Consider the following 25,863-nt stretch of genomic DNA (forward strand, 5'->3'; position numbering starts at 1 on the left):
GGTTATGTCTTGGTACCTTAATTTTGAATCAGGCTGTTACTGACTATCCATCCAGATAGAAACAGTCATGTCCTCTTCACTGCATCATTTCTCCTTGAACCCACTTTCAGCGCACGAGATGCAGATTATTGGCACTAAAGGTAGGCAATTAAAAAAAAAGGAAAGAAAAAAGACAAAAATGTTATTTCTGCATCATTTAGATGTTATTACAAACACATAATAAAATGGGTGGCTTTCTTCAGGGAACACAGGCATTTTTGGAAACAATATCTTTAAAAAACCTTGCAGGTTGCTAATTTTAGTTCTCATTTTTGTTATCTTTGCTGACATTTGACAGGGGAGTCAGAAGAAACAATTCCACTGGGCCCTGCTGCTCCATGTTCCAGCTGCCATGTTATACCACATGGGGATCATTTTAGAATTTCAAATTTTTTAGACTTCCAGATTTTGTTGACTTGGCCATTTGTGTTTCTACAATAGGTAGGTTTTGTAATTTAATGATTTTTTTAATCTATTTCATTTGTGCTTTTTGCTACTATGTTGTGCAGTAGCCTACAGGCAAAATTAATACCGCTTGAAGTCCAGTTATGAATGACATAGATCAAAGATGTGTGGCTGTGTTCTAGTTCTACAGTTCTTACAGTTTACATCCATGTCTGTGAAAACATGGAACATGCAACGCATCATAGCTCATTCAAAACTAGAGGAGGCTTATATTTTTATTAAACTCCTGCAACGCTCCTCAGACATGCTGTGCCACGTCTTCTGGATATACAAGAATTGTCTAGAGTGGCCGGCATCAGCCCGAGTGGCTGCTTGGCCACCTGGCAGAGATCTGCACTCTACTGCTTTCACTTTTCTAGTTGTAAAATGGTTTACCCACCCCAAGTGGCATATATATATAAAGTTTTACTGATGGTTTTAATTAACAGAGACATCACTGTATAACCTCTCTCCCCTGCAGATAAGGGCCTGTCCCTTCCATCCAAGCAGAACGAGGAGTTCCGCCCTTCATCAGGAGGTTTCCTGAATTCAAACTTTGGTGAGAGTCCAGTCCATGGCCTGGCCATCTATCTTTGTCATCCACAGAGTGATTGCAAATGATCTCCTTTCAAATGACCTGTGTGGTCAAAGCTTAAGTCATGCAGAGCTTATTTGTAAGAGGATGTATCATTTTACCATGAACTAAAGATATCTGGTTGATTTAATTATTTGTGTGTATTTGCTTGTGACCCTACATGATCTGACAACCTCATCTGTGCTTCATCTTTACTTTATCCCTGTCATCAATAAATCATCCCTATAGCACAGCAAAAACTTTCACTAAGTATAAAAAACTTACTTTTACAAGCTGAGTTAATGTTTATCTGCTTTAGCAGCTTAGCTATTGTAAAAGTTACGTATTAGGAGAAACGCTAATAGTTGCTTGCACAATGATCACGTGAAAATTTCTCTGTTAATTGTTAACAGTTTGTGTTAAACCTTGCCTGACACTAACACATTAACGAGAAATGCTGTGGCATCTTTAGTACCAAAGCAGGAAGAGAGGATAGCGGTTTTGCATGAGTCAGCAAATGGCTGGCATTTGCTTGGTGCATGAAAAGGAAATCTTTGTCTGTTTTTTCCGTATGCTTCATTTGTGCACTTTTAAAACATTTGAGTTGTTTTAGCTTAAATGACCAAGTAGCCTTGCAGTTGAGGATGCTGTTGACTTGCCTCTTCAATATTACAAATTTCCACAGTTTTAACAGAAGTTAACTTTTCTTGCCAGATATTTGGCAACAAAAGGCATCATCAGCACATTGATTTGCAAATTTTTTGACACCTATAACCTAGCAATGTTCAAGACTATACTTGTAATGAACCAAATAATTACATTGTGAATGTGTACTTTGACTGATGTACTTCAGTTACAGTGTAACACAGACGATACAGTAAAAAAGCACCCTGTCAAATTTTTAACCACTAATAGCACTACTGAGCAATGCTTTGTTACATGACTCCCTGTTTTGTTTGTAGTGTGCATGCCAATGCGTGGGCACAGGATACAATAAGAATTCCTGCCACTAGTTTCACACAATTCAAAATTCTGCTGATCAACAGATGGCTGCAGTAACACACAGAGAAGTTTAGCAATGACTGCTATCTAGGAAACATGGATGTGAAAAATGCAGGATTTGAAGTGTTTTTAAAAATCAACTTTGCAAATGTACAAGGAAATGCATTCAGCATAGTTGTTTGGCATCAAGGATACACACAAAATGTTTTGGCAAGAAACATGAAATGTAAAAGTAAATTCTGTTTTGTTTTTTGGGGTTTTTTTTTTTTTTACAACAAAGCTCCAAAGGGCACCTTTAATACAAAAAGCTTGGTTTAGAAGAAACATCAATTTCTTGTTGCAAGTATAAAATTACATTATTTACCACAAGAGTTAGATAAGATTTCAGGAATTCCATACTACATAATGCAATCCAAAAGTTACAATGGGGTTGACTTACTACCCCTCTGACAAAGCCTTATCCAGAAACATAAACATTGTATTCATTAATAGGCTAATTTATTCAACTGCATTATTTTTGCACAGGTTTTCCTGTTTTTGGGTACACCCCTTGTATGCAAGTCTGTGTGTTATCATTGGGTATGTCAATCAACCATGTTTGTCTCAGGTTACATGTAAACAAATTTACATTTTTATGTTAATTCACAATGTTTCATGCACAAATTGGCTCCTCTCAAGGTACACAGATTTTATACTGACTCCAGTGTGTCAATAAATAAATAGTCTTTGACTGATAGTTGTTAAACAGTTACTTCTGGTGAGGATAACAATAGCGTTGAATTGCCTACATTTATGTGCTATCTGATTGACTGGACTGGTGAGCGCCAAACTCTTTAGAAATGGAATCTGTTATCTTGGCTCACTGAAGGATTTTAAGGATTACTAGATTTATTCTTGACAGAGGTATGAAATGCACTTGCTCATAATGTTGTTATACTTTGCTCTGTGTAGTTGTAACAGACAGTCTGTGCATCTTAAATCTTTTTTGCATACTGATTTGCATATTCTCCTCCAACCATTTGCAGGTATGTATTTATGAAACCTGCTGTCATGCATTACCAAGTGCATGGAAATTAACACTAGGGCATTGCTGTTAGAAGCACTGCATTGCTTACTAGAGGCTGAGGCAAATCAGATTAGTAAGAGGTCACTACAATAATGAAACTTTTTCTTGCCTCTCTGTGTTTACTGGGAACATTTGTACATGTTTTGGCTAAATGCACTGTCCCAGCATCAGAGTTTCAGCTGGAAGGAGATTATTTGTTAGGTGGACTTTTTGACATTCATCATGTCAGTGACCCTGTTCATGAAAGACCAGAAGCCATCAACTGCTCCAGGTGAGTTTCATAATACATCTGGCTAAATGACTTCTTAAGTTGAATCTAATGACAAACTCATAATGGATGATCAGTCCATACCCTTGTTAAAGCGCTTTATCTCAAATTCTAGGTCAATAGATATAACTTGTTGCGCATTTTGCCCAAATTCAATGCAATTAATTGTCAAAGTAACTGTATAAGATTAAATCTGACCTCAGTCCTTGTTCCCTGAAATCACCTTTTGTCACATCCAAATCTGTGTAGAGGTCAAATAATGTAAACTGAAAGCAGATCCCACTCTCCTGCTTTCCATTATCTGTTCACAGTCAACCCTTCATTCTGTCAAATTATCGAAGGCTTCAGTTGATGAGATTCTCTGTGGAGGAAATCAATAACTCCAACAACCTCCTGCCAAATGTATCCCTTGGCTATGAGATATTTGATCACTGCTCAGATACACACAATTTCCCAGGAATATTAAAACTCCTCTCAGTCAATGGCTTGGTCCAACCTTGGGGTGAACCACACAAGAATCTGTCCAAAGTCATAGCACTGGTCGGCCCTTTTTCAAGCAGGGACACCTTGACTGTATCCCAACTGTTTATGGTGGATCTTATTCCGATGGTAAGTTCGCCAAGTACATTCAGTTTTAACATTTTCCCACTTTAGTTGTTTAAAATAACGAATTAACTTTAAATTAAAACAATTTCAAAACGTTTTGAAATTGAACTTATTCTTACTAAAAATGATGACATTTCTCTGTCACTCTTTTTCAGGTTAGTTATGGAGCTGCCTCCTCTGCCTTTTCAGAAAAAGTGAAATTTCCCTCTTTCCTACGAACAGTTCATTCCAATAAAGACGTTATTGAAGTGATTGTTAAAATCATACTACACTTCAACTGGCGCTGGGTGGCTTTTCTCAACAGTGACAATGCTTTTGGCAAAGATGGGCTGGAATTGTTCATTAAAAGGATTAAGAACACTGAGATCTGCCTCGCATACGCCAAAGGTCTCAAAGACAATACAAATTACGTCCAAATGTTAAAACACATTGAGGAACAAAAGATATATGTCGTTATTGTTTTTGCTCCCAAACTGACTGCTGAAGCTCTAGTTCAGTCAGCAATGCAAATAAATGTCACCAAGAAAGTGTGGATAGCAGGGGACACTTGGTCCTTAAGCAAAAGGCTCCCCAAAGAGGAAGTAATCACACGTATTGGAACTGTACTTGGAGTATCTCAGCCAGTAGTGACAATTCCTGGTTTCAATGATTTTATCCAGTCTCTCAAAAGCCATTCTCACTGTGAAAATTCAGAACAAAATATGTTTTGCAATCAGGTATGCAACTGCAGTAGCCTGAATGAAGAGGAAATCCTTGCTGTGGACTCATCATATTCTTTCTCTGTTTATTCTGCTGTATATGCCATTGCTCATGCCTTACACAATGCCCTGCAATGTGGGGTTGATAAATGTAATGGGAATATTACAGTGTACCCATATACGGTAAGTATACAAATAATTTCATTTGTTTCACATTTATGTTCATAACAGCTTTAATCTTTAGATAAGTCTATCATGGCTGACTGTGTTTTGTCATAAAATATTATTTAACTTTATATCCTCAAAGTTTAATAAAAGCTGATATTTCCTTTCAAACATTGACTGGCATTAATATTTCAGGCATGAAGTTTCTGAGATAGGAGAAGTCTACAATGTACCATACCCTCTCTGAGAGAGAAAGAGCCAAAAAGGAGGACATCACACAGAGTTGTGTTCCTCCTGGGGAATAACAACCTATTTAATAGGTGTGAAAACAAATAAAGTAATATTCATCTGAATTTTGTGTACCCACACCAGGTTCTAGCAATGCTGAAGAAGTCAAATTTTACACTTTTAAACCACAGTATTCAGTTTGATGAGCACGGGGACCCCACATTTGGATCCTATTCTATAGTTTTCTGGAACCAAAGTGGTAATGCAGAGGAAATCGGCTTTTATAAATTTCACCCATCAGTGGATTTTTCTATCAACGACAGCAAAATTCAGTGGTACACAAAGGGAGAAGTAAGTTGCGTTTTTTTCTAATTATATGTGATGTAATGTAAAACAGTACATGGTGATTCAAAATGCTTTGTTTTGCTTTTTTTCCAATTCTACGTGTGTGTGTGTGTGTGTGTGTGTGTGTGCGTGCGTGCGTGCGAGCATGGGCGTTTATAACAAACTGGTTTACTCATAACAGTGACAGTGGCAAAATACATTATCAAGAAAAAGAACTAATGGTGTATTTTCATGGTGTAATTTCAGCAGATCACTCAACATATTACTCAGTGCCTCACAGGATGTTGTCATGTAACAAATTTTGTTGAGTTTTAGTGTTTAAAGTTTTATACTCTAGTGACTGTCACATCTATACAGTATTCTTTTTACTTTTTACTTATTTTGCTACTGTATAATCATCTTGCACAGGTGCCTACTTCACTGTGTTCCCCAGAATGTCCTGCAGGACATGCAAAAAAGCAAGATGGGATCCACAAATGCTGCTTCATTTGCAAAATCTGCCCAAATGGAACTTATATCAACAGCTCAGGTAAATTAAATAAAAGCAGTGGCCTTGGTGGTAGTTAACCATTCAGACCATTGTTAAGCATTTATTTTCAGTAGATGGGGGGCTTTAACATTAATTTTGTGTTAATCAGACATATAGGTTTCAATTTCCACCCCTCTGCAACAAATGAAAACTTTTTCACAGGTGAACCTCAATTTTATTGACAATCTGTCTTTCTCTCATGTAAAACAGAGGATCCCTACAAGTGTATCAAGTGTAAGGAGACAGAATGGTCTGCAGTAGGAAGTACATCCTGCAGTCTGCGGGAGGTGGAGTACATCCCATTCACAGACGGTGGGGCTATACTGATCATGGTCGGGGCCTGTGCGTTGGTGGGCCTCTCACTAGCCATGTCCGCTCTGTTTGCCATCAACTACAACACACCTGTTGTCAGATCTGCTGGGGGACCAATGTGCTTCTTAATTTTAGGCTGCCTCAGTCTGTGTAGCCTTAGTGTGTTCTTTCACTTTGGTAAGCCAACAACTTCATCTTGTATCTTTATGTTCTTACCATTTCTCTTGTTCTACACAGTTTGTCTAGCATGCTTTGTTGTGCGCTCTTTTCAGATTGTTTGCATTTTTAAAATAGCTGCCAAGTTTCCCAAGATCCACAGCTGGTGGATGAAATATCACGGACAATGGCTGATCATCTCTGTGGCATTTGTTACTCAGGCACTCTTACTTATTATTGTCTATACTTATGCAACCCCCAAACCCTACAATGAAACATTTTGGTACCCAGACAAAATCATTCTTGGTTGTGACATTAGTGTCAAAGCATCCTCAGGTCCTGTGGTTTTACTTCTATCTTTGTGTTTCCTTTGCTTTATTTTCTCCTACATGGGAAAAGACCTTCCAAAAAATTACAATGAGGCCAAAGCAATAACCTTCTGCCTGCTCCTGCTGATCCTCACCTGGATCATCTTTGCCACTGAATATGTACTCTACCGTGGAAAGTACATCCAAACACTTAGCGCTCTAGCAGTACTCTCCAGTCTCTTCTCCTTTCTGTTGTGGTATTTCCTCCCAAAATGTTACATTATCATTTTTCAACCCCACAGAAACACACAGGAATACTTTCAAGGTCTCATTCAGAGTTATACCAAAACAATCAGCCAGTAGCAGCTTCAAGTAAAAATGAATATGTGTCTCTAGAGACAGAAAACTGATTTTTCCCATGCCTCCTGCTAAAGATTTTGCCTTTTAGAGAACATTGTAATTTGAATCTTTGTCTATTTTTTTTCTTCCAAGATGTGTAAACTAATGTTTTATGCATGTTTTATTATTATCATTATTATTTTTTTTATTATTATTATGAGCTAACGCAAGATAAAATTACAAACATCGTGACTCAAGCTTATTTCAGAGATGGCTGGCAAGATGTCCTATTACTAAACAAAGACTTTTGCTTAAGATTCTGATCAGTAGCTTTTGTGTATATGGAAAACTCTTTTTAAAGACAGAGTGGATAGTACTGTATGTGTTGTGGTCTCTTTTTATATTGTTAAACCATATATTTAGCTGAATTAGCAAGAAATTGCACATAAAACTATATGAGTTAGAGTTGTATGTATGTCTTAATACAAGACCTTTCTGGCCTTGCAAGTATTGAATCATCCACATTTTTCACATATAACAACTTATCTTGTGAGTAATAAAGTTGATTCAATACAGATATAAAATGAAACGTGTTTTTTTGTGTAACACTAATCTCATTGTATGACAGTAACACTAGACTATGTACTTATATGCTAGTATGGCTAAAGTTTTCTCAAATGTCAGAACATATTCATTTTCTACCTCTGGTGTTACAGTGTGAATCTTAAAATAGAAAGTTGAAATTAGGGTGCACTGCTTAGCTTAAAACAATAGCAAAACTGCAAACTGCAGCGGATGTTCAAGACAGGCGTCTACAACACTGCTGTAGAATTACCTTATTCTGAAAAAGGGTGACCAGATCCTCAAATGACCCTATAAGGTTATACTGCTATTAAAGTATGCCGTGGTATGAAAAATGACAGTTATCGTACAATGTACATCTGTTTATAAGGTACTTTTTAAAAAATGGGCAGCCGGACGGAAAATCGCGCATCTCCTTTCCTCCCTGACAGCCTGTCAGATGTTTTACACATACTTTCATCAAAGAAATGATTTAAAGTTTCATTTAATATTTTCTAAACAAAAAACCTTTGGGTTTTTATTCCATTAAAAGTCATTGTAACTAAGAAAGATAATAGTGTAATACTGTTTACCATCAGACTGTGATATTTTTCAAGATGGTAATCTTATTGTGAAAGTCTCATATTATGCAACCTTAGATCCTACCCATCTTGAGGTGAAATTCAGAAAAATTGGATGGTAAAACGGCACGATACTGCAACAGAAAATTTTAACAAAAAGCATTTAAATTACTGTATGAGAGATAGATATGCACCTTTGTCAGGAAGTCTGAATGTTGTGTTGCATTGTACTTTTAGATCGTATAACTTATTTTATATTGCCAGTATTGAACATGCTCTGTGTGTGTGTGTGTGTGTGTGTGTTTAAAAGATCGCATACAGTAAAGCTTTGCATGTCTAAATGGAACATGTATGACCACATGAATTTCTCTTTGTGGGATAATAAAGTTTACCTGAGCTGACCTGTTATTCTCTCACTGCACATTGTACCTGCATGATGATGTTTGTGGTAAATAAACACTGATTTGGTTTACTTTCATCGAGCAGAACAAGGAGTTCTGCACTTCTGCCATGAGGAATTCAAATTGTGGTCAAAGTCCTGGCCATTTATCATGCTCATCTGCCAAGTCATTGCAAATTTTCCTATTTCAAATGAAGTGTGTTGTCCAATGTTAAATCATGCAGGGGTCATTTGTAAGAGGAAGTAGTCATTTAGCATAAACCAAAGATACTAGGTTAAATGAATTACATTTTAATTTGTCTGTATTTGCTTGTGACTATCCTGTGATCTTCATTGCTCACTGGCACAGTGCTAATTTTAAAACCTTCACTGCAGCACCAATAGCTATTGGTTTATAGCCCAAGATTGTTTTAGTTTAAATATTACCTATCATGACAAAAAACAAAAACAACAAAAAAAAAAATCGCCTGGCTAAACATCATGAACACAAAGAGTCTTTTGAGGGTGGAAGGAAGCCAACATGTTGAACAATGTACCAGTCGAGAAAACAGTTGCGGAGTTGTGTGAAAACATCTCATTCACCCCTAAACCCGTTGCGACCTAAAAAAGTTGACTCAGTGTCTTTCAAAAAAAAAAATTGTGAAGATGGCAATGAGCAACCTAAGAGGAAACGGCACAAAAATGTGCAAATAAGTTGTAAAATGTACAAGAAAATTACCTGAAAGTTACCCAAAATAACCTAACAAAGTATAAAACAAACAAAGACAGAAATTACCTGACAAAAAGTGCTTAAATTAATTTATCGTGAAATATTTTGAATATATAATTATAATATCTGTCAATATAAGTTGTTTTTTTTTTTGGTTTTTTTTTACATTTCCTCTATCTTTGAAAAAAATTACATTTTCAAATAAATGTACTTTTACTACTTGGTAAAGTGCTAAACAAATAGTGCTTGTTTGGTTTGCTCTAAAACTAATGTTGGTCCATGAAACCATGGACTGCTGTAGTAAATGCAAGCTGTATCCAAGAATTTTAGATATATTACATAGGTCTGTCACTGTTTTTTGTCATCCTCTGTCACACTGACTGAATAAAAAAACTAAAGCAAAGTTGAGTAGCCGTGCCATGATTTCTGATAAGAGACACAATAAGAGTAGTTCCATTTATTCCCAAATATTTTAGCAAAGGCATCTCTATGACTGATATCTGCAACACTCAGCAACTAACACCAAAACAATATAGATTTTTAAATTGCTCTTTTTGTAAGAGGGAAAATATGTATTTTTGATTTGGGGGTAATTTATCATTAAAAGGTATTAAACTTCTTGCTCATGATGATTGTTAAAACCTCTCTGTAGGAACTCTGTGCAACAGTAGTTTAGATTATTTTTGCATACTGATTTGTGTATTTTCCTCCAACCATTTATAGATATGTATTTTATTCCCACGTGCATGGAAATGATCCCAGGGGTTTAACCATCACCAGTGAGTCATAACTTACTAAAGGCTGAGGCAAATCCTATTAGAGTTCATATCATACTGGTAAACAATAACTGCAACAATGACACTTTTTCTTGCTTCTCTGTGTCTTCTGGGAATGTCTCTGTATGTCTTGACTAAATGCACTGTCCCAGCGTCAGAGTTTCAGCTAGAGGGAGATTATTTGTTAGGTGGACTTTTTGACATTCATCATGTCAGTGACTCTGTTTATCAGGACAGACCAGAAGCCATCGACTGCTCCAGGTGAGTATCTGAGTGCTTATCATCTTAAGCTGAAACCACTTAAGAATGTTTGGTGTAACAGATTATAGACATTATTATACATTCAAGAGTTTTGCCTAGAAGTTTTGGTCAATGGCTGTGGCTAGTAGCACATTCCCCCCTTAACCCTTTAAAATTGACTTGATTTCTTTCAAAAACATGGGAAGAAGTTAATGAAAACGAAAGATAATGACCCAAACATTTGCTAGAAATAAGTAAAAAAACAAGAAAATTACCTAAAAAAATTTTTTAAACACACACACGGAAAACAAGTCTTGGAAAGTGCTTAAAACGTTGTTGTTTGTTGGTGTTGGTGTTGGTGTTGGTGTTGTGTTAAATATGCAATTATGATAATTATAAACCCAGTATTTCTCTAGACATTTTCCCTAGGTTTTTTAAAAATACTAATAATTCTGTTTTTGGAAAAAAGAAACGCACCAATTTGCTCAGGGTTCAAAGGTTTAAATACTTGTGAAATGCATCGGAAAACAGCATTAAAAAGTGATGTCATCTCAGGTTTCAAGGGGTTAACCATACCCTATTTAATCCTTTATCGTCAAAGTTGCTGGATGGTGTTAAGTCTAAACGTATTCTTTGATCCATGGAATCTGTTTTGTAACATTCACAATGTGTGAAGCACTGAGCAAAGCTGTTAAAAATAAGAGATTCTGAAGCTATAGTGAAACAAATGCTGTGTAAATGAAACCACAGTAAGTTAACTCCACACTCCTGATGTACTTTCTCCATTCGCAGGCAACCTTTCCTTCTCCCAAATTATCGAAGGTTTCAGCTGATGAGATTCTCTGTAGAGGAAATCAATAACTCTACCAACCTACTGCCTAATATGTCTCTTGGCTATGAGATATTTGACCACTGCTCAGATACACAAAATTTTCCAGGCATTTTGAAACTCCTTTCAGTCAATGGCTTGATCCAACCTTTGGGTAAACCACACAAGTTCAATGTGTCCAAAGTGATAGCACTGGTCGGTCCTTTGACAAGCACTCAATCCATGACTGTAGCCCCACTTTTTATGATGAATCTCATCCCTATGGTAAGTTTGACAATAATTTTGTTTTTTTAACATTTTTCCCTGTCAGACTAAATACAATAAACCATGATTAAAAATAATTAAAAGCAAACTTTTATCATTTGTTATTATTAATTTAAAAATTGGTTTTAACATTATACTTCAGAATTTGTCACTGAAAATTATAATTTTTTTCTGTTACTCTTTTTACAGATCAGTTATGGAGCTTCCAGTTCTGTCTTTTCAGAAAACATAAAATTCCCCTCTTTCCTGCGAACACTACATTCCAATAAAGATGTCATTGAAGTGATTGTTAATATCATACTACACTTCAACTGGCGCTGGGTTGCTTTTCTTTACAGTGATAATGACTATGGCAAAGATGGACAGGAATTGTTCATTAAAAGGATTAACGATACTGAGATCTGCCTGGCATACACCAAAGGTCTCAACGACGATACAAACTACGTCCAAATGTTCAAACAGATAGAGAAACAGAAGATAAACATCATAACTGTTTTAGCTCTAAAAATGAGGGCTGAACCTCTCATTGAGTCAGCAATACAATTAAATGTCACCAACAAAGTGTGGATAGCTGATGACGGATGGTCCCTAAACAAGAGACTCTCCAAGAAGAAAGAAATAAAAAATATTGGAACTGTACTCGGGGTGTCTCAGCCAGTAGTGACAATACCTGGTTTCACTGATTTCATTCATTCTTCCAGAAGCCAGACTCATTGCGAAAAGGCAGAACAACGTATGTTTTGTAATCAGGTTTACAACTGCAGCAGCCTGAGTGTGAAAGATGTCATCGCTGCAGACCCATCTTTCTCTTTTCCTGTTCATGCTGCTGTATACGCCATCGCTCATGCCTTACACAATGTCTTGCAATGTGGAGCCGGCAGATGTAATAACAACATTACAGTGTACCCACACATGGTAAGTATACAAATAATCTCAGTATGTTTGATTTGGCCTGTATTTTTTTAATAATTAACAATTTAATAATTAACGATAAGCCTTTTGGAGCGCAAAGTTATTTGTCTGCTTTGTTTTCATATATAACAGGTGAAAACATAACATTTGAGACAGATTTTTACCTGTCAAACATTTAGGTAAAAAGAAGGCAATAAATCCACACGCTCAACTGATAACTGCCAATAAACTGAATTGAATAATGCAATAGCAATGCAATAAAAATCTGGGTTTCATCTATTTTACTTGTGGAGAGTGATCAGCACAGTGTGAGAAAATTTGGTCTAATTTCCACCTTCAATCTGTTGAAAGTGCACACTGTTCACTCTGCTTATTTTTAAATATATAAATATAAACCATTTTTAGTTAAACATTGCCTGGTCATAAAAACTCAGACAAAAAAAAGTTAAAGGTTCAGTATGTAGGATTTATGGGGATATACTGGCAGAAATTGAATAACAAACCCTGGCTCTAGATAGAGCCATTTGCATTCTTCACATCGGCCACAGTAGTGACCTACATGCCTGCGCTAAGAACTTCGGCAACACACTGATTTTTTTTTTTTTAAATGTGCAACGACTTTATACAGTGTTTATATCCTTTAAATCGCCAGATCTGTTTGTTGGAGAAGAAGAGACCAAGTAAATAATTTGGTTCCTGTGTAAAACCTGCTGAACACCTGGATCTTATGTTATCAGAGAAAAAATGTTGGCATACATTAGCAGGTCCCAGGTTTGAGGCCCATCTCTGACATACCAAGCAGCATTGGATAAGCACAGATTTTTGACATGAAACCACTTCATTCAGTCTTTTACCAGTTGAAATCACCTGATATGTTGGTTTTAGAGCGGAGGCGGCCTCTGCTGATCATTAGGATCCTAGTAAAATCCTCCTGAACAATGAACACTGAAGGAATTCTATCAGGGAGGAGTTTCAACTCACTGCAATCCTTAGCACTAGATGCCGTTAAATCTCCCTAAATCCTACACACTGTTCATGTAAAGTCTAAACCATTTCCTCTAAAGGGAGAAAATTCCACTGCAGTTCCTCCCTCCACAGGAATGTTTCTTAAAAAAAAACAATTTAATCCACACCTCATATGCTCATTGGGAACACATAAAGTAATGGCCATCTGAATTTTGTATACCCACATCAGGTTTTAGCAGAGCTGAAGAAGTCAAACTTCACACTTTTAAATCAAAATATTCAGTTCCATGAGAATGGTGACCCAAACTACGGATCCTTTTCTATCGTTTTCTGGAACCAAAATGGTGATGCAGAGGAGATCGGCTTTTATAAATTTCACCCAGCAATCAATTTTTTTATCAACAACAGCAAAATTCAGTGGCATGCAGATGGAGAAGTAAGTGTCTTTTTCCTAACTATAATATGTGCAGTTTAATATATCAACAATTTAACCGTATATTACCATTAGAATGTTTTGCTTTGCTTTGCTTTGCTCTGCTTGCACATGTGCAGTTGTATATAAGTAATATCTGTCACAGGACTGAAACACATAATGAGGAATATCCAATATCTATTGTTCATTGCATCACTTGAAGAAATGTCTACATATATAGTGTATAGTTTCTCTTCAAAAACCCTAATTAGAAATTTAAAATGCTACGTTTCTTCAGTATTCTTTTTGCTTCACTTGCATTTTTTTTGTTGTTAAATATTTGTCTTGTACAGGTGCCCACTGCACTTTGTTCCCCTGAATGTCGTGTGGGATATGCAAAAAAGCAAGATGGAATCCATGAATGCTGCTTCACTTGTGAAATCTGCCCAAATGCAACTTATATTAACAGCTCGGGTAAGAGGAGGAAAATGAGCAAAAGCAACTGAACATGCCAATGAATTCAGAGCTAAATAACAGCTATGAAATAAATCTGTTCTTAAAAACGGTTCTAAGAAGATGCTTTCGTCTTCGACTCTACATAAACAGATCCTACAATAGACTGCTTCCTCTAAGATGGTTAAAATACTATCAAAAACTAAGCAAGTTTATGAAATCTTACTTTAAGGGAACATAGAATATAGAGGATGGAAACTATAACACTGCTTTTTAGCTGTCTCATATTTTTCACAAGAGAACACTAACTTAATTGACAAATTTTCTCTCATGTAAAACAGATGATCCCTACAAGTGTATCAAGTGTAAGGAGACAGAATGGTCTGCAGTAGGAAGTACATCCTGCAGTCTGCGGGAGGTGGAGTACATCCCATTCACAGACGGTGGGGCTATACTGATCATGGTCGGGGCCTGTGCGTTGGTGGGCCTCTCACTAGCCATGTCCGCTCTGTTTGCCATCAACTACAACACACCTGTTGTCAGATCTGCTGGGGGACCAATGTGCTTCTTAATTTTAGGCTGCCTCAGTCTGTGTAGCCTTAGTGTGTTCTTTTACTTTGGTAAGCCAACAACTTCATCTTGTATCTTAAGGTTCTTACCATTTCTCTTGTTCTACACTGTTTGTCTCGCATGCTTTGTTGTGCGCTCTTTTCAGATTGTTTGCATTTTTAAAATAGCTGCCAAGTTTCCCAAGATCCACAGCTGGTGGATGAAATATCACGGACAATGGCTGATCATCTCTGTGGCATTTGTTACTCAGGCACTCTTACTTATAATTGTCTATACTTATGCACCCCCCAAACCCTACAATGAAACATTTTGGTACCCAGACAAAATCATTCTTGGTTGTGACATTAATTTCAAAGCATTCTTGGGTCCTGTGGTTTTACTTTTATCTTTGTGTTTCCTTTGCTTTATTTTCTCCTACATGGGAAAAGACCTCCCAAAAAATTACAATGAGGCCAAAGCAATAACCTTCTGCCTGCTCCTGCTGATCCTCACCTGGATCATCTTTGCCACTGAATACATTCTGTACCATGGAAAGTACATCCAAACACTTAACGCTCTAGCAGTACTCTCCAGTCTCTTCTCTTTTCTGTTGTTTTATTTTCTCCCAAAATGTTGCATCATAATTTTTCAACCCCACAGAAACACACAGGAATACTTTCAAGGTCTCATTCAGAGTTATACCAAAACAATCAGCCAGTAGCAGCTTCAAGTACACATTTGTCTCAAGAGGCGGAAAAGGGATGTGCTTCAGTCCTTCGGAATACTTGCAATGCAATAATTTGGCTTTTCTAAAATAAGTATCATTGAATATTTGTCTTATTTACTATTTCTTTTGAGGTTCTCAGCTAATCTTTAAGAGATATGGTTGTTTGAAGAGGACTGTATCAGCAAAAACAACTCTGAAATTCGTTCAAAACAACAACATAGTCAAATAAAAGGCCCATGTAGTGTTATTTCAAAGAGGGTTGACAACATACGGTCATTAACAGAAGCCGATCCTAGGTGGCCTTTATATGGCTGATATCTGTAGACAGTAATGTTGAATTTTGCCTTACTGTTAAATACTTCAGTTCTCATTACAGAATGGACCTATACTCACTGTAAGGGTTTCCCTCCCAACTGTTTACCTATTTTTAGCCAATTTCAGCAAGCAATATTTAGTAACAGTCCATTTTTTGTGAGTCCTTGCTTTACTTTTCTGGCCTTGAAAATAGCATGCTAAAAATAAATTCTACATTAAATAGAAGAAATATTTGCACTTCTTAAAATCTTTGGGAGGTGATATTTCTGCAAGATTGGCTTATGGATTAAAAATTAAACTTTAAATTAAATACATTTCCCAATGGGACAAATACATACTTATATTACATTGTCATATGACATAAAATGATTGGATTAAATTATCACTGAATTGTAAAGATACATTTTGTTGTTGGTGAATTATTGCTTTAACATCTTATATATATCTTCTAATATTACTGTTAAATATATTGTTTAACAGACTCAGGGCATTTAGTGACAGTCCACCTTAAGCTGTTTCTGTTAATCCCTTGTACTGATTTTGATATTTTTATGAACCTGTGCAGCCATTAAAAAACAATGTGATGAGTGAGTGAGTTTTTGTTTTAATAAAAACAAAAAATTGAGTATGGAGCTTTTTTGCTCAGTTTTTTGAGGTTGCTGTAACATCAGTCTCACCACATGATGGCACCATTTTACAGTGCGACTGTCTTACACGCACTCCAGTTCAACCGCACTTGTATGACTTAATTTTCCTCAATTGTCAGTATTCATCAAAGTCAGTGTCTGCTATTTAATTTTTCACCCTCTCAGTGTGATATTTAAGCCACACTCTCCATGGAGATACTACCCTGACAGTTTCTAATACTTGAAACTGTGTAAAGTAAATTAAACTTAAAAGGCAAAATCAGCACTGACAACACTAAGTTAAGAACTATTGATTTGACATTAAAGTTAAGGGGGGGGGGGGTTAGGGTTTTGTGTAGATCTTGTGCAGATTGAGACTGTATGCATTGTATTGTATGTACACAACTTTGTTCAAGCTTAACATCAACAGTTAATTTATATTAAACTAATTTGCTGGAGTGATACATAAACTTTGGCTATGACAGGTACCATTTGGTATGAGGAATTTATTTCAGAAATAGTCTAAAGTACAACGAAAGCACACTACATCTCTGGAGCAGGCCACATAACTACACCAGTTTGGTACTGATTTAAATCTTAATTTACACAGCAACAACCCTATTGCCAGTCTTTACACAACCACTGCTGGTCAGATGTGAATACAGATGTTACTTTTGGGACAACAGTGGAGGCATTCAATGCATAAACAGACAGCAGTGATATAATTAAGTCAGTTAGTGCATGTGCATCCAGGTGCACTAAAGATGTTAGTTTTCAGGTGTCCTTGCCAGAACAGGGTTCCTGCAGGTTAAGGTAAGTTACATTCAAGATTTTGTCAGACATTTTTAATGTCCCTCCTAATGAAGTTTTAGAGTAATTTTAGAATAACCAAAATTGAAGATGGATAACTTTAGCTTGCTCAAATGTTTATTGTAACATAAAACCTGTTTCTTTGACTAGTAAAAAAGTTAAATTATTTCAAATTTTGAGAAAAAAAAAAGATGAGGAGCATGGAGAAGAAAGAATATATTATATTACTGTAAAAGAATCTATTTGGTTTACCTAAAGAGGTTGGAAAGATCTGGCTTTTCTGGACAGTTTTCTTGGCAATTTTGTTTCTCAATTTACATGGGAGATTCAATTGCTGGATTCCCACCATGACGAGTTTAGGAGGAGGAAGTCATGAAATTATTTAACAAAAAGTAGATGCTGCCAATTGTTAAGAGATTTTACAGCGCAATTGCAGAAAAAAAATATTTATATGTCAATGTCTTAGCATTTTTAAGACCTTATTTTAATACAAATTAATGTCTTATTTTTAGATTAATTAATTCAATGCCTTTTAAAACTCTTTAAGGATCTGTGGGAACCTTGCAGAGTTCCTATCCTATTGATTAACTTGTCAAATATTCATTAAAGACCAGCTTTGTCTCACATAATTAAGGGATATTATGCCACATAATTAGCTATTAATTTATTGATTTTTTGCTATGGGGATGCAACCTTGCCTTTGAGAAACACTATTTTTATTAGCTGTGCTTTAATATTGTCACTAAATAATAACATTTGCCCCTTTGTTGTGTGCCAGTGTCGACCATGTTCTGCTTTAATTCCTTGTATCTAGTAAGATGATGAGATGAATTAGCTAACCTGTGATGGTTGTTATGACAGGTTTACTAACTGACGGTCATGTGAAGCGTCAGCAACGGTGACCTGAGACAGTACTAAGGTCGAAAAACTTTCTGCCTCCATTTGAAAGTCAAAGTGTCACGCTGTGACGCTCAGTGAGGCTGGGGAGCCCCACAAAGTGAAACGGAAAGGGCCCTGCCGCAGGGGGTATGTGACAATTCCAGAGGGTAAATTGCCATTTTGTTGTGGCTATTCAGTTTCCTGGCAGGGAGAAGGGGAGGATGGACCGTGAAAGTAGGAACGAATTGGTAAATAGTGCCACTTAGCATGGCATATGGCGCGTTTGGAGAGCTGAACGCTGACACCAACAAATTGACAATTTCATACCAATTTCAGAGTTACATACGCCACACACGTTGTCACGCGGAATTTTAGCGTGTTCATCCACTCGGGAAAAATTCGGTATTTATGCAGCCTGCTACTGTCTAAGGTCGCTGTGATGAACACAGCCGTATTTAAAAATCACGGAAAGAGTGACAAATTCTTTAAAATTAAAATTAGTCGATGACGAGGTTAAAGTGAGGTTACATCACAACAATGTGTATTATATAAAGGATAAATACATTGATTTATTTTACTATAATATTTTTGTTTATTTATTTGTTATTTTGTTCAAGTCGATGAAGGCAGCATTACTGCTGAGAGGTCACATTTTTCTGTTCTCCAAAATATGGAGCGAGGAAAATCGGAGGAACGCCCCGTGGCTTTTCACTTGTACCTTTCAATTTTCCACTTTGGTCAGATAAAGGGAAAACCCTGGGAAAAACTTGGCCTCCAACTGGTCCTCCTTTTGCATCCTAAGCAAAAACAAAACGCAGTTTAAGTGAAGGCCTATATTGCGTTTGGAGGCCATATGGGATTTGCCTTTAAAATGTCCAAATCTTATTTCTATTGACTGCTATTTCCATAAGCTATAGCCCCCAACAGTCTGATTTCAGCATTTAAGTATTAGTTATTTCTGCAGAGAATTGGTTAGTATTTTACTTGAAACACTAAAGCACTGTTGGTCCTGTCTTTGACAATACCGGCTTGATTATTAACAAAGAGAGTTAGTGACCTAATGAATTCCTGTTTGAGTGGTCTTCAGTATCTACTCACTGTCCATACAGTTGGGTCCCTTTTAGTTAATTTTTATTCCGTGTACTATTGTTCAAAACAAACGGTGGGTTTAATCTACTGAGGCTGACATTGTGCGTAAAGGGATGATCTCACCACAGGACTATGTACTTCATAGTCATAAATCCATCAAACTGAAAATGCAGTGACGTGGACTACATTTTGACAAGATTACTTTTTTCAGCCTAAACGAAGAAACAACAATATAGCAAGCAAGTAATATGATAAGATGACGGTATCGATCCATCAGGAGTGAGATTTGCACTGAGGTAATCAACAACAACAAAATATCCCCCCTGATATTTGTTTTTGGTCTGCTTTTGATCCTAAACCAAACGATTAATTTCCACGTTGGTCATATGTCTGGTAACTGTTGTTTTACGCACGGCTAAATACAGTGCGCTAAAGGGTGCTTGGTTATTCTCATTCAAATGTTGCTCAAGTGGCTCAGAGTAAATGGCAGATGTTTTGCAATTCAAGGCGCATCAATACCCATGCGCTTTAGTGTTTAACAATGGCGCTCCCCTTTTGTTAGGCGCTTGTGTCTTTCAGTTCAGAGTTGGACAAAGGCTTCATCCTCCAGCGAGTTATAAAGTTACTTTCCAGTCAGTTCATTTCGGTCCTTGAGAAAACCTTAAGCGATGTTAATGTGCACCTCTGGTCTTTTCATGCGGTAACCCCGGCACACACAGGCAAACAGCGGCCATTGTGTTCCCAAACCAAAGTAAGAAGTCTTTAAATAACCCGAGGACCAGTCTATAGAAATTCATGATGCTATTTCTATTTGATGTTTGATTAGAGCTTCGTCAACAGGTCCGTCGCGTGGCTTTTCAGAAAATCCTGTATGTATTTCTAATATTTTTCCAGTGCACCTGTTCGTGTACCTGCTCTTTTTACTGTGACTTTGTTACGCACAATGAGCGTTTGGTCACACCAGTGCTGCCTCGGGGCCATTTGAATGGAAGGCGGTACATCGATTTGCTCCGCTCACGGTGTGCCAAATTATGGGCCTGTGTTTGCATATTTTAGCACCGCTCTTGTATGACATGCAGACATATAGCCTATTAATATATGTGTTTATAATACAGGCTACGGACGAAATGCATTACGACGTTTGTCTTTTTTTAAATTAATTTCTACAAAAAACAAAGACCCGCAGCTTTTAATATAGGGCATATTTTATCATTGAATATTTAAATTAGTTAATGTCATCAGAACGCATAAATTGGGTACTACTTTACAGCCAGGACCATAAGTTTACACTATACATGTTGCTGGAGCAAAGTATTCTTTGTAACTGATTGTTAAACATTTTTATGCTATGCATAGCGTTCTCAGAAGTAGCCTAAATGGAAGATGTTAGTAACAATTTGTGCATCTTATACCGTTCGGTTGTAGCCCCAACCATTGGCTTGCAAATGTACCACTTCCCTCCACGAACAAAATAGTTTATTGCAGTAATTGCGTAATTGCTTCACTAATTGTTGTTAACAAGTTCCCCAATAGTCCAATTATTATAGCAGCATTGTGAGGTCCCCGCCGGCAGGCATCCATGACAAAGACCCGATAGGGTTAATGAATGACCTGGGGCTGAAAAGTGAAAGTGAAGCGAGAGCCCGAGCCCTTTTATAAACATACACTTAACTTGTCGTTTAATGGCACTTGCATTATCATATCCACTTGGGACACAAGTTTCTCGTTGCGCTATTCTTATGGATAGGTGATGACATGGCGACATTTGAGAGAAGTGAAGTGGTATTGGAGGGAAACCGTTTAAAGCCTAAATGCATTCCTTCACTTCAGACCCCAGAGAGCCAACACTAATTGAAATTATAGCGAATAATCAGCGGTGAAATCTCTGCTCTGTGGCACAGAATAACAAGACAGGGCGACTGTTGTGATGCCACGACTCCATGCTGAATTCAACGCTCCACGCTCTTGTGTTAAAAACCAAGCGTGAAAACAGCAGATAATGTGGCGTCCACAGAGGACAAAAGACACCAGAAGGCTCACTTACACCAGTGCACCTCGGGCAAATTTCATACCGATTAAATGCTTTGGTAGGTTACACCACATTTGTGGCTAGAAAGTTTTCGGTAAATTTTACGCATTTAGTGTCTTCTGACACGAGCCTGACATGCCCGCGCTTCAATTTGCATGATCACAGCTTCGACATGAGACTATAGTTCTGCGAGGCCAATAAATGTCTCAACATGAAATGCATCGATTTCAGAACTATGTTATGCAATCTAGAATTTGGGCTTCAGCATGCAAATAAAACAAACAACAAACCAAATCTTAAATCTCCACTGTAAAAACGAGTTGATTTTACTTTAAAAATCTGACACTGGTTGCTTTAAAAATGAACACATGTCAACACTGTCAGGTTTACTTGAAATTGTGTCATATTTACTCAATTTTGTGAAGTTGTTCAAACTTAAAATGACAAGTTTAATTAAATAAACCTTTCTAAGTTTTAGAAAATTCAACAGGTTGTTGTATGTTCTCAAACCTGTTAACAAAAAAGAACTCGCAGATCTCTTCACTTCATCATTGGGAAAATTGTCTTTGTCATGATCAAGTTGACTCAGACTAACCTGGTTACTGAAGTTGCAAAAACTTAAAAACAAGGTAAAAATGTTACTCGTCATTTTCAAGTTGCAGCTACATCAATATGAATTACATATAGAGTAAACGAAAAGATTCATAGTTCTATTTACTTTCCTTTTTTCCAAGCCAATCGGTTTCAAGATTATTTTAAGATAAAGTCAGATTTTGCAGTGTGCTATTTTAAAGTTTTAGCGAAAACTAGTTTCAATCAAACAGCAGATTGTACAAGGAGTCTGTCTTGTCAAAACAAAATGAAGAGAGTATAGCAGCCAAGCTGGTTCACTTTAGAACTGGAGGGAAACGTTTGATGCCCACACGTTTGTGGCCACAAAGCAGACCAGAAGAAAAGATCAATGGCGCACTATAAACTGGCCTCTTTTTATGCGCGCTCTCCCCAGACTGAATACAAATGCCCCGCCTTTACCCGGACCCACAGTCATTTTAACACACGCATTGTGAACCAGATCAGGCAAGAAGACCTGGGTATGTAAAGAATTTCTCATCGTTGTCGCGTGTCTTTCAAAACACACTACTTTCTGTCTTTACTTCTGGAAATACTCATGCGACCCAGAATCACGCATCCTTAGAGTTGATCGTACACAATGAACACCTCCACCTTAGAGACCGTGCTAAAGCCTGGCCTTCCATGTGTCTAGATTTAAATCAACCCCATTTAGTGTTCTCAGATGGTCTGTGTGAGAACGCACGATGCGCAGTGGACTGCAGTGAGCCTATAGGCCATACATTGTTTCAGCTGGTATGACTTTCCCAAGCCGTCGCCCCTTTCAGTGAGCAGTGTGGAAAATCGGGAGGCGAGAGACCGAGGACAAGGGGCGGCCCGCGATTCTCCTCGGTGCCTCACCGCGCCTGGTATGAAGACAAAAACTTGCGACGCACAATAGTCCAAGATCCTTAAGTAATAACCATTTTTCAAAATCCCATTTGCTTTTCTTGTTTACATGTTTGGCATTTGATGTACATAAACACAAATGTAAATTGCAATTTTTGCCTAAAACGTAGGGTTAGCGGTTGTAATAACATTTTGCAGGTGTTACACGTTTTACTGCAAGTGACCACCAGAAAATCGAAATGTTGTGGGGACACGCAGGGAATTACCACGGTGCTGCCTTCGACCTGGTGGCGTGAAACTCACATATAAAAGACTCAATACAGGACTCAATAGTGCCCAAACCACGCTCACCAAGCAGAACCGTTATGATTACCCATTATGTTTATGATTTTTACGCTTCTCTGTAGCTTTTTGCCCCACACGTTGTTGCTTGGGTATTTGCACTTAATATATCCATTGCGCAGTGTATGTGTATGTTATGTGTTTAAATGGCAGTGAAACAATCCCGATTTCTAACTAATATTTTTGTGCATAACGTGAATATAAATTGTGATTTGTGATTATCATCACCTATCATTTGCAGTCTGTAGGCCTTCCATTTAATAACAGACTTTTGTTGGTTGACTAAAATTGACTGAAAAATGGCATATAATCCCAGATGAGATTTTAAATAAATTATGAGGAAGGACGGAAATTGCAAAACATCCTGGCATTTACACAACATATTTTAACAGTCTTCACTTTTCTGTGGTGCTCTGAGCCTTTGGCATGGCTTTGGCTGTCAAATGACGCCAGCGTTACTCATTTGAGCGCAAGAGACAGGCGGGACTGTTCGCATTGAGATGTTAAGTGGGTGTCTCTATATAAATCCACTCAGGGTCACCTCCTTCATTCGTGCACCAAAAGAGGAAAAGAGATTAACTTCAAGGAAACCAGAGAAGAACTAACAGAATGGTGGCGACGACAGACTGCGCAGAAAAGTCCAAACCCATCGCTGGAAACAAGGTGTGCTGGATAATACATAAGGAATATGATTTAAGGGTAGAAATACTACAGAATTACGTAACTGAGTTGTACGCAATATTCATTTCACCCGCCTTTTTCACACAGGTATCCAAACCGCTCATGGAAAAGAAGCGAAGAGCTCGCATAAACAAGTGTTTGGACCAATTAAAATCTCTTCTGGAGAGCTATTACAGCAGTAATGTAAGCAGAGTGTGACTTTAACATTTTGAATACAGTTTAATTTTTACTAAGGACCAGTTATTGCAACGAATGCATAAGTATATATGGCAGTAATATAATCTTTTATATCTTTTCTTAGATTAGAAAGCGCAAATTGGAAAAGGCCGACATCTTGGAGCTAACTGTGAAACACCTGAGGAATCTCCAAAAGATCCAGAGCTGTAAGTTATATCATATTGTAAACTAAGCCATCAATTACTCAGCTGATTTAAGATTGCATAGAGATACTTCAGATCATCTTTACGCACAACTTAATGCAACGATCATACGTGTTTCTTACCTTAAGACGTCCTTCCATTGTTTCCAGGCGCTGCCGCTGCGTCCGAGTTCTCTGATTATCAGACTGGTTTCCGCAGTTGCCTCGCAAACGTCAACCAGTTTTTGCTGATGGCAGACAACTTGAGCGGGAGCGACCGCTGGATGTTATCGCAGCTCTCCAGTAAAGTGTGCCGCTCTCGAGGACGAGAGGAAGTCTTCAGCACCACGGACAGCGGCCCCGCAGAGACACAGGCTCAGGTGCTCAGACTTCTCCCATCGGCAGCTGGACCTGAGGAGAGAAAAAATGCCACATGTAAAGCTTTGAAACCACATAGTGCAAGCACGTCTCCTTTTTCTGCGAGTGAAGACGCACATCAGTCATCTGGAAGTAAACAGGCTGTCCTTGTTGCGGCTCCCATACAAAATACTCCTGAAAAAAGTTCCAGTAACAAAAGGTTTCAATGTGTTAATCACAGGAATGAAGTTGCAAACACCCAGCACAATGTCTGGCGGCCTTGGTAAAGATGTAGATGTCCTAAATTAAGGCTTGACCTAATGTTTATAATTGCACTGTATAGATTATCGCAATATGCTATTATAGGTTATAATGTATGTTTTATTTTCTTAATAAAAGTGACAAAAGAAAGAACGTGTTGTCGTTATATTTAAAACTGGGCATAGATTTAAACATTCCAAGTATATGAAAATAGGTCGTACATGGTAGATGTATATAGCAAGTTATGGCTGATCTATAATAATAATAATAATAATAATAATAATAATAATAATAATAATATTGCAATACGAAGTTAAATATAGATTTTCCGACGTCATATCAGTAAAAAGAGAAATGGCGAGTGTAAAAAAAGATTGATTGTGGGTAGGATAGAGGCCTAAGAAGAAGATAGAGGTTGTTATATGTTATCAAACTTAATTGTCTCCCTTCTGCAATAGATACAATTCACAAAAAGGGTAACACTTTGTAATGGGGTAAAAAAAAAAAAAAAAAACTTAAGTGATGCTTAATTGTATAAATATTAATTGTGTGTGTGTGTGTGTATATATATATATATATATATATATATATATATATATATATATATATATATATATATATATATATATATATACGTGTGTGTGTGTGTGTGTGTGTATACATAAATGCATGGCTTTAGTGTATTAATTAATGCAGGACAAATTAATTCATGTTGCTCACCATCAATAAATGATCAACTCATAATAAGTTCAACAAAGGTTTTGATTTCAGAGCCATGCATTTGCTCAACCTCCCTGAAAGCACAACAGAAGCCTTGGCCTGCATATTCTCACAAAAATACAGTATGAAGCTTTTCTCAACTGAATTGGCGCCTACATCGATGCATCATTACTCCAGTTCCTTTCACAACAACAAATATAATAATCGAATTTAATTTCTATTAATTTCCATCATCTACTTTGATGACAGGAATCTCAATATGAATATTGATGGTTGAATTAAAACAAATAAACAGGTAAATAAATAAAGCCCAAGGTGTTTGAGTCTCAAATGGCGCTTATGCCATTTAAAATGTTCAAACGTGGATCAAAAATGAATGTATGTATTTATTATTATTATTATTATTATTATTATTATTATTATTATTATTTAGCATATACAGTATATGTTTTTTTGTGGAATGAAGTGGAGTGTAGCGAA

General features: G+C 37.1%; 3 protein-coding genes and 1 long non-coding RNA gene across 4 annotated transcripts in view; 3 read left to right on the forward strand and 1 right to left on the reverse strand.

Moving 5' to 3' along the window:
* Positions 1-25,863, reverse strand: part of LOC148188749 (uncharacterized) — a 34,481-nt gene that overhangs the window by 4,789 nt on the left and 3,829 nt on the right. The window contains exons 2-3 of the long non-coding RNA XR_015777536.1: positions 24,190-24,456; positions 17-134 (exon numbers count right to left, since the gene is read on the reverse strand). This is a non-coding gene — a long non-coding RNA (uncharacterized LOC148188749). The remainder of the gene's footprint in view (positions 1-16; positions 135-24,189; positions 24,457-25,863) is intronic.
* On the forward strand, positions 3,215-7,182 carry LOC121947443 (taste receptor type 1 member 1-like). The gene is made up of 6 exons (XM_042492505.2): positions 3,215-3,396; positions 3,705-4,002; positions 4,155-4,880; positions 5,235-5,441; positions 5,844-5,964; positions 6,175-7,182. Exons 1-6 carry the CDS (start codon positions 3,218-3,220, stop codon positions 7,101-7,103), a joined length of 2,460 nt encoding a protein of 819 aa, XP_042348439.2. The 5' UTR covers positions 3,215-3,217; the 3' UTR covers positions 7,104-7,182.
* Positions 11,164-15,452, forward strand: tas1r2.2 (taste receptor, type 1, member 2, tandem duplicate 2). The gene is made up of 5 exons (XM_042492508.2): positions 11,164-11,439; positions 11,629-12,354; positions 13,547-13,753; positions 14,083-14,203; positions 14,524-15,452. The coding sequence occupies exons 1-5, from the start codon at positions 11,179-11,181 to the stop codon at positions 15,450-15,452; spliced, it is 2,244 nt and encodes a 747-aa protein (XP_042348442.2). The 5' UTR covers positions 11,164-11,178.
* Positions 23,551-24,748, forward strand: hes3 (hes family bHLH transcription factor 3). Its single transcript, XM_042491366.2, has 4 exons — positions 23,551-23,669; positions 23,775-23,870; positions 23,989-24,070; positions 24,217-24,748. The coding sequence occupies exons 1-4, from the start codon at positions 23,616-23,618 to the stop codon at positions 24,687-24,689; spliced, it is 705 nt and encodes a 234-aa protein (XP_042347300.2). The 5' UTR covers positions 23,551-23,615; the 3' UTR covers positions 24,690-24,748.

The sequence above is a fragment of the Plectropomus leopardus genome, chromosome 9, assembly GCF_026936395.1.
Source record: "Plectropomus leopardus strain MGB_pleo_1.0 chromosome 9, ASM2693639v1, whole genome shotgun sequence".
Taxonomy (NCBI): domain Eukaryota; kingdom Metazoa; phylum Chordata; class Actinopteri; order Perciformes; family Serranidae; genus Plectropomus; species Plectropomus leopardus.

Bases quoted from the DNA above. Each gene is read 5' to 3' on its own strand.
- LOC121947443 (XM_042492505.2), top strand. From the start codon at position 3,218: ATGAAACTTTTTCTTGCCTCTCTGTGTTTACTGGGAACATTTGTACAT. The intron at 4,003-4,154 runs GTAAGTTCGCCA...ACTCTTTTTCAG, and splicing joins TGGTGGATCTTATTCCGATG to GTTAGTTATGGAGCTGCCTC. The intron at 4,881-5,234 runs GTAAGTATACAA...TACCCACACCAG, and splicing joins TTACAGTGTACCCATATACG to GTTCTAGCAATGCTGAAGAA.
- hes3 (XM_042491366.2), top strand. From the start codon at position 23,616: ATGGTGGCGACGACAGACTGCGCAGAAAAGTCCAAACCCATCGCTGGA. The intron at 23,871-23,988 runs GTAAGCAGAGTG...ATCTTTTCTTAG, and splicing joins AGAGCTATTACAGCAGTAAT to ATTAGAAAGCGCAAATTGGA. The intron at 24,071-24,216 runs GTAAGTTATATC...CATTGTTTCCAG, and splicing joins TCTCCAAAAGATCCAGAGCT to GCGCTGCCGCTGCGTCCGAG.
- tas1r2.2 (XM_042492508.2), top strand. From the start codon at position 11,179: ATGAGATTCTCTGTAGAGGAAATCAATAACTCTACCAACCTACTGCCT. The intron at 11,440-11,628 runs GTAAGTTTGACA...CTCTTTTTACAG, and splicing joins TGATGAATCTCATCCCTATG to ATCAGTTATGGAGCTTCCAG. The intron at 12,355-13,546 runs GTAAGTATACAA...TACCCACATCAG, and splicing joins TTACAGTGTACCCACACATG to GTTTTAGCAGAGCTGAAGAA.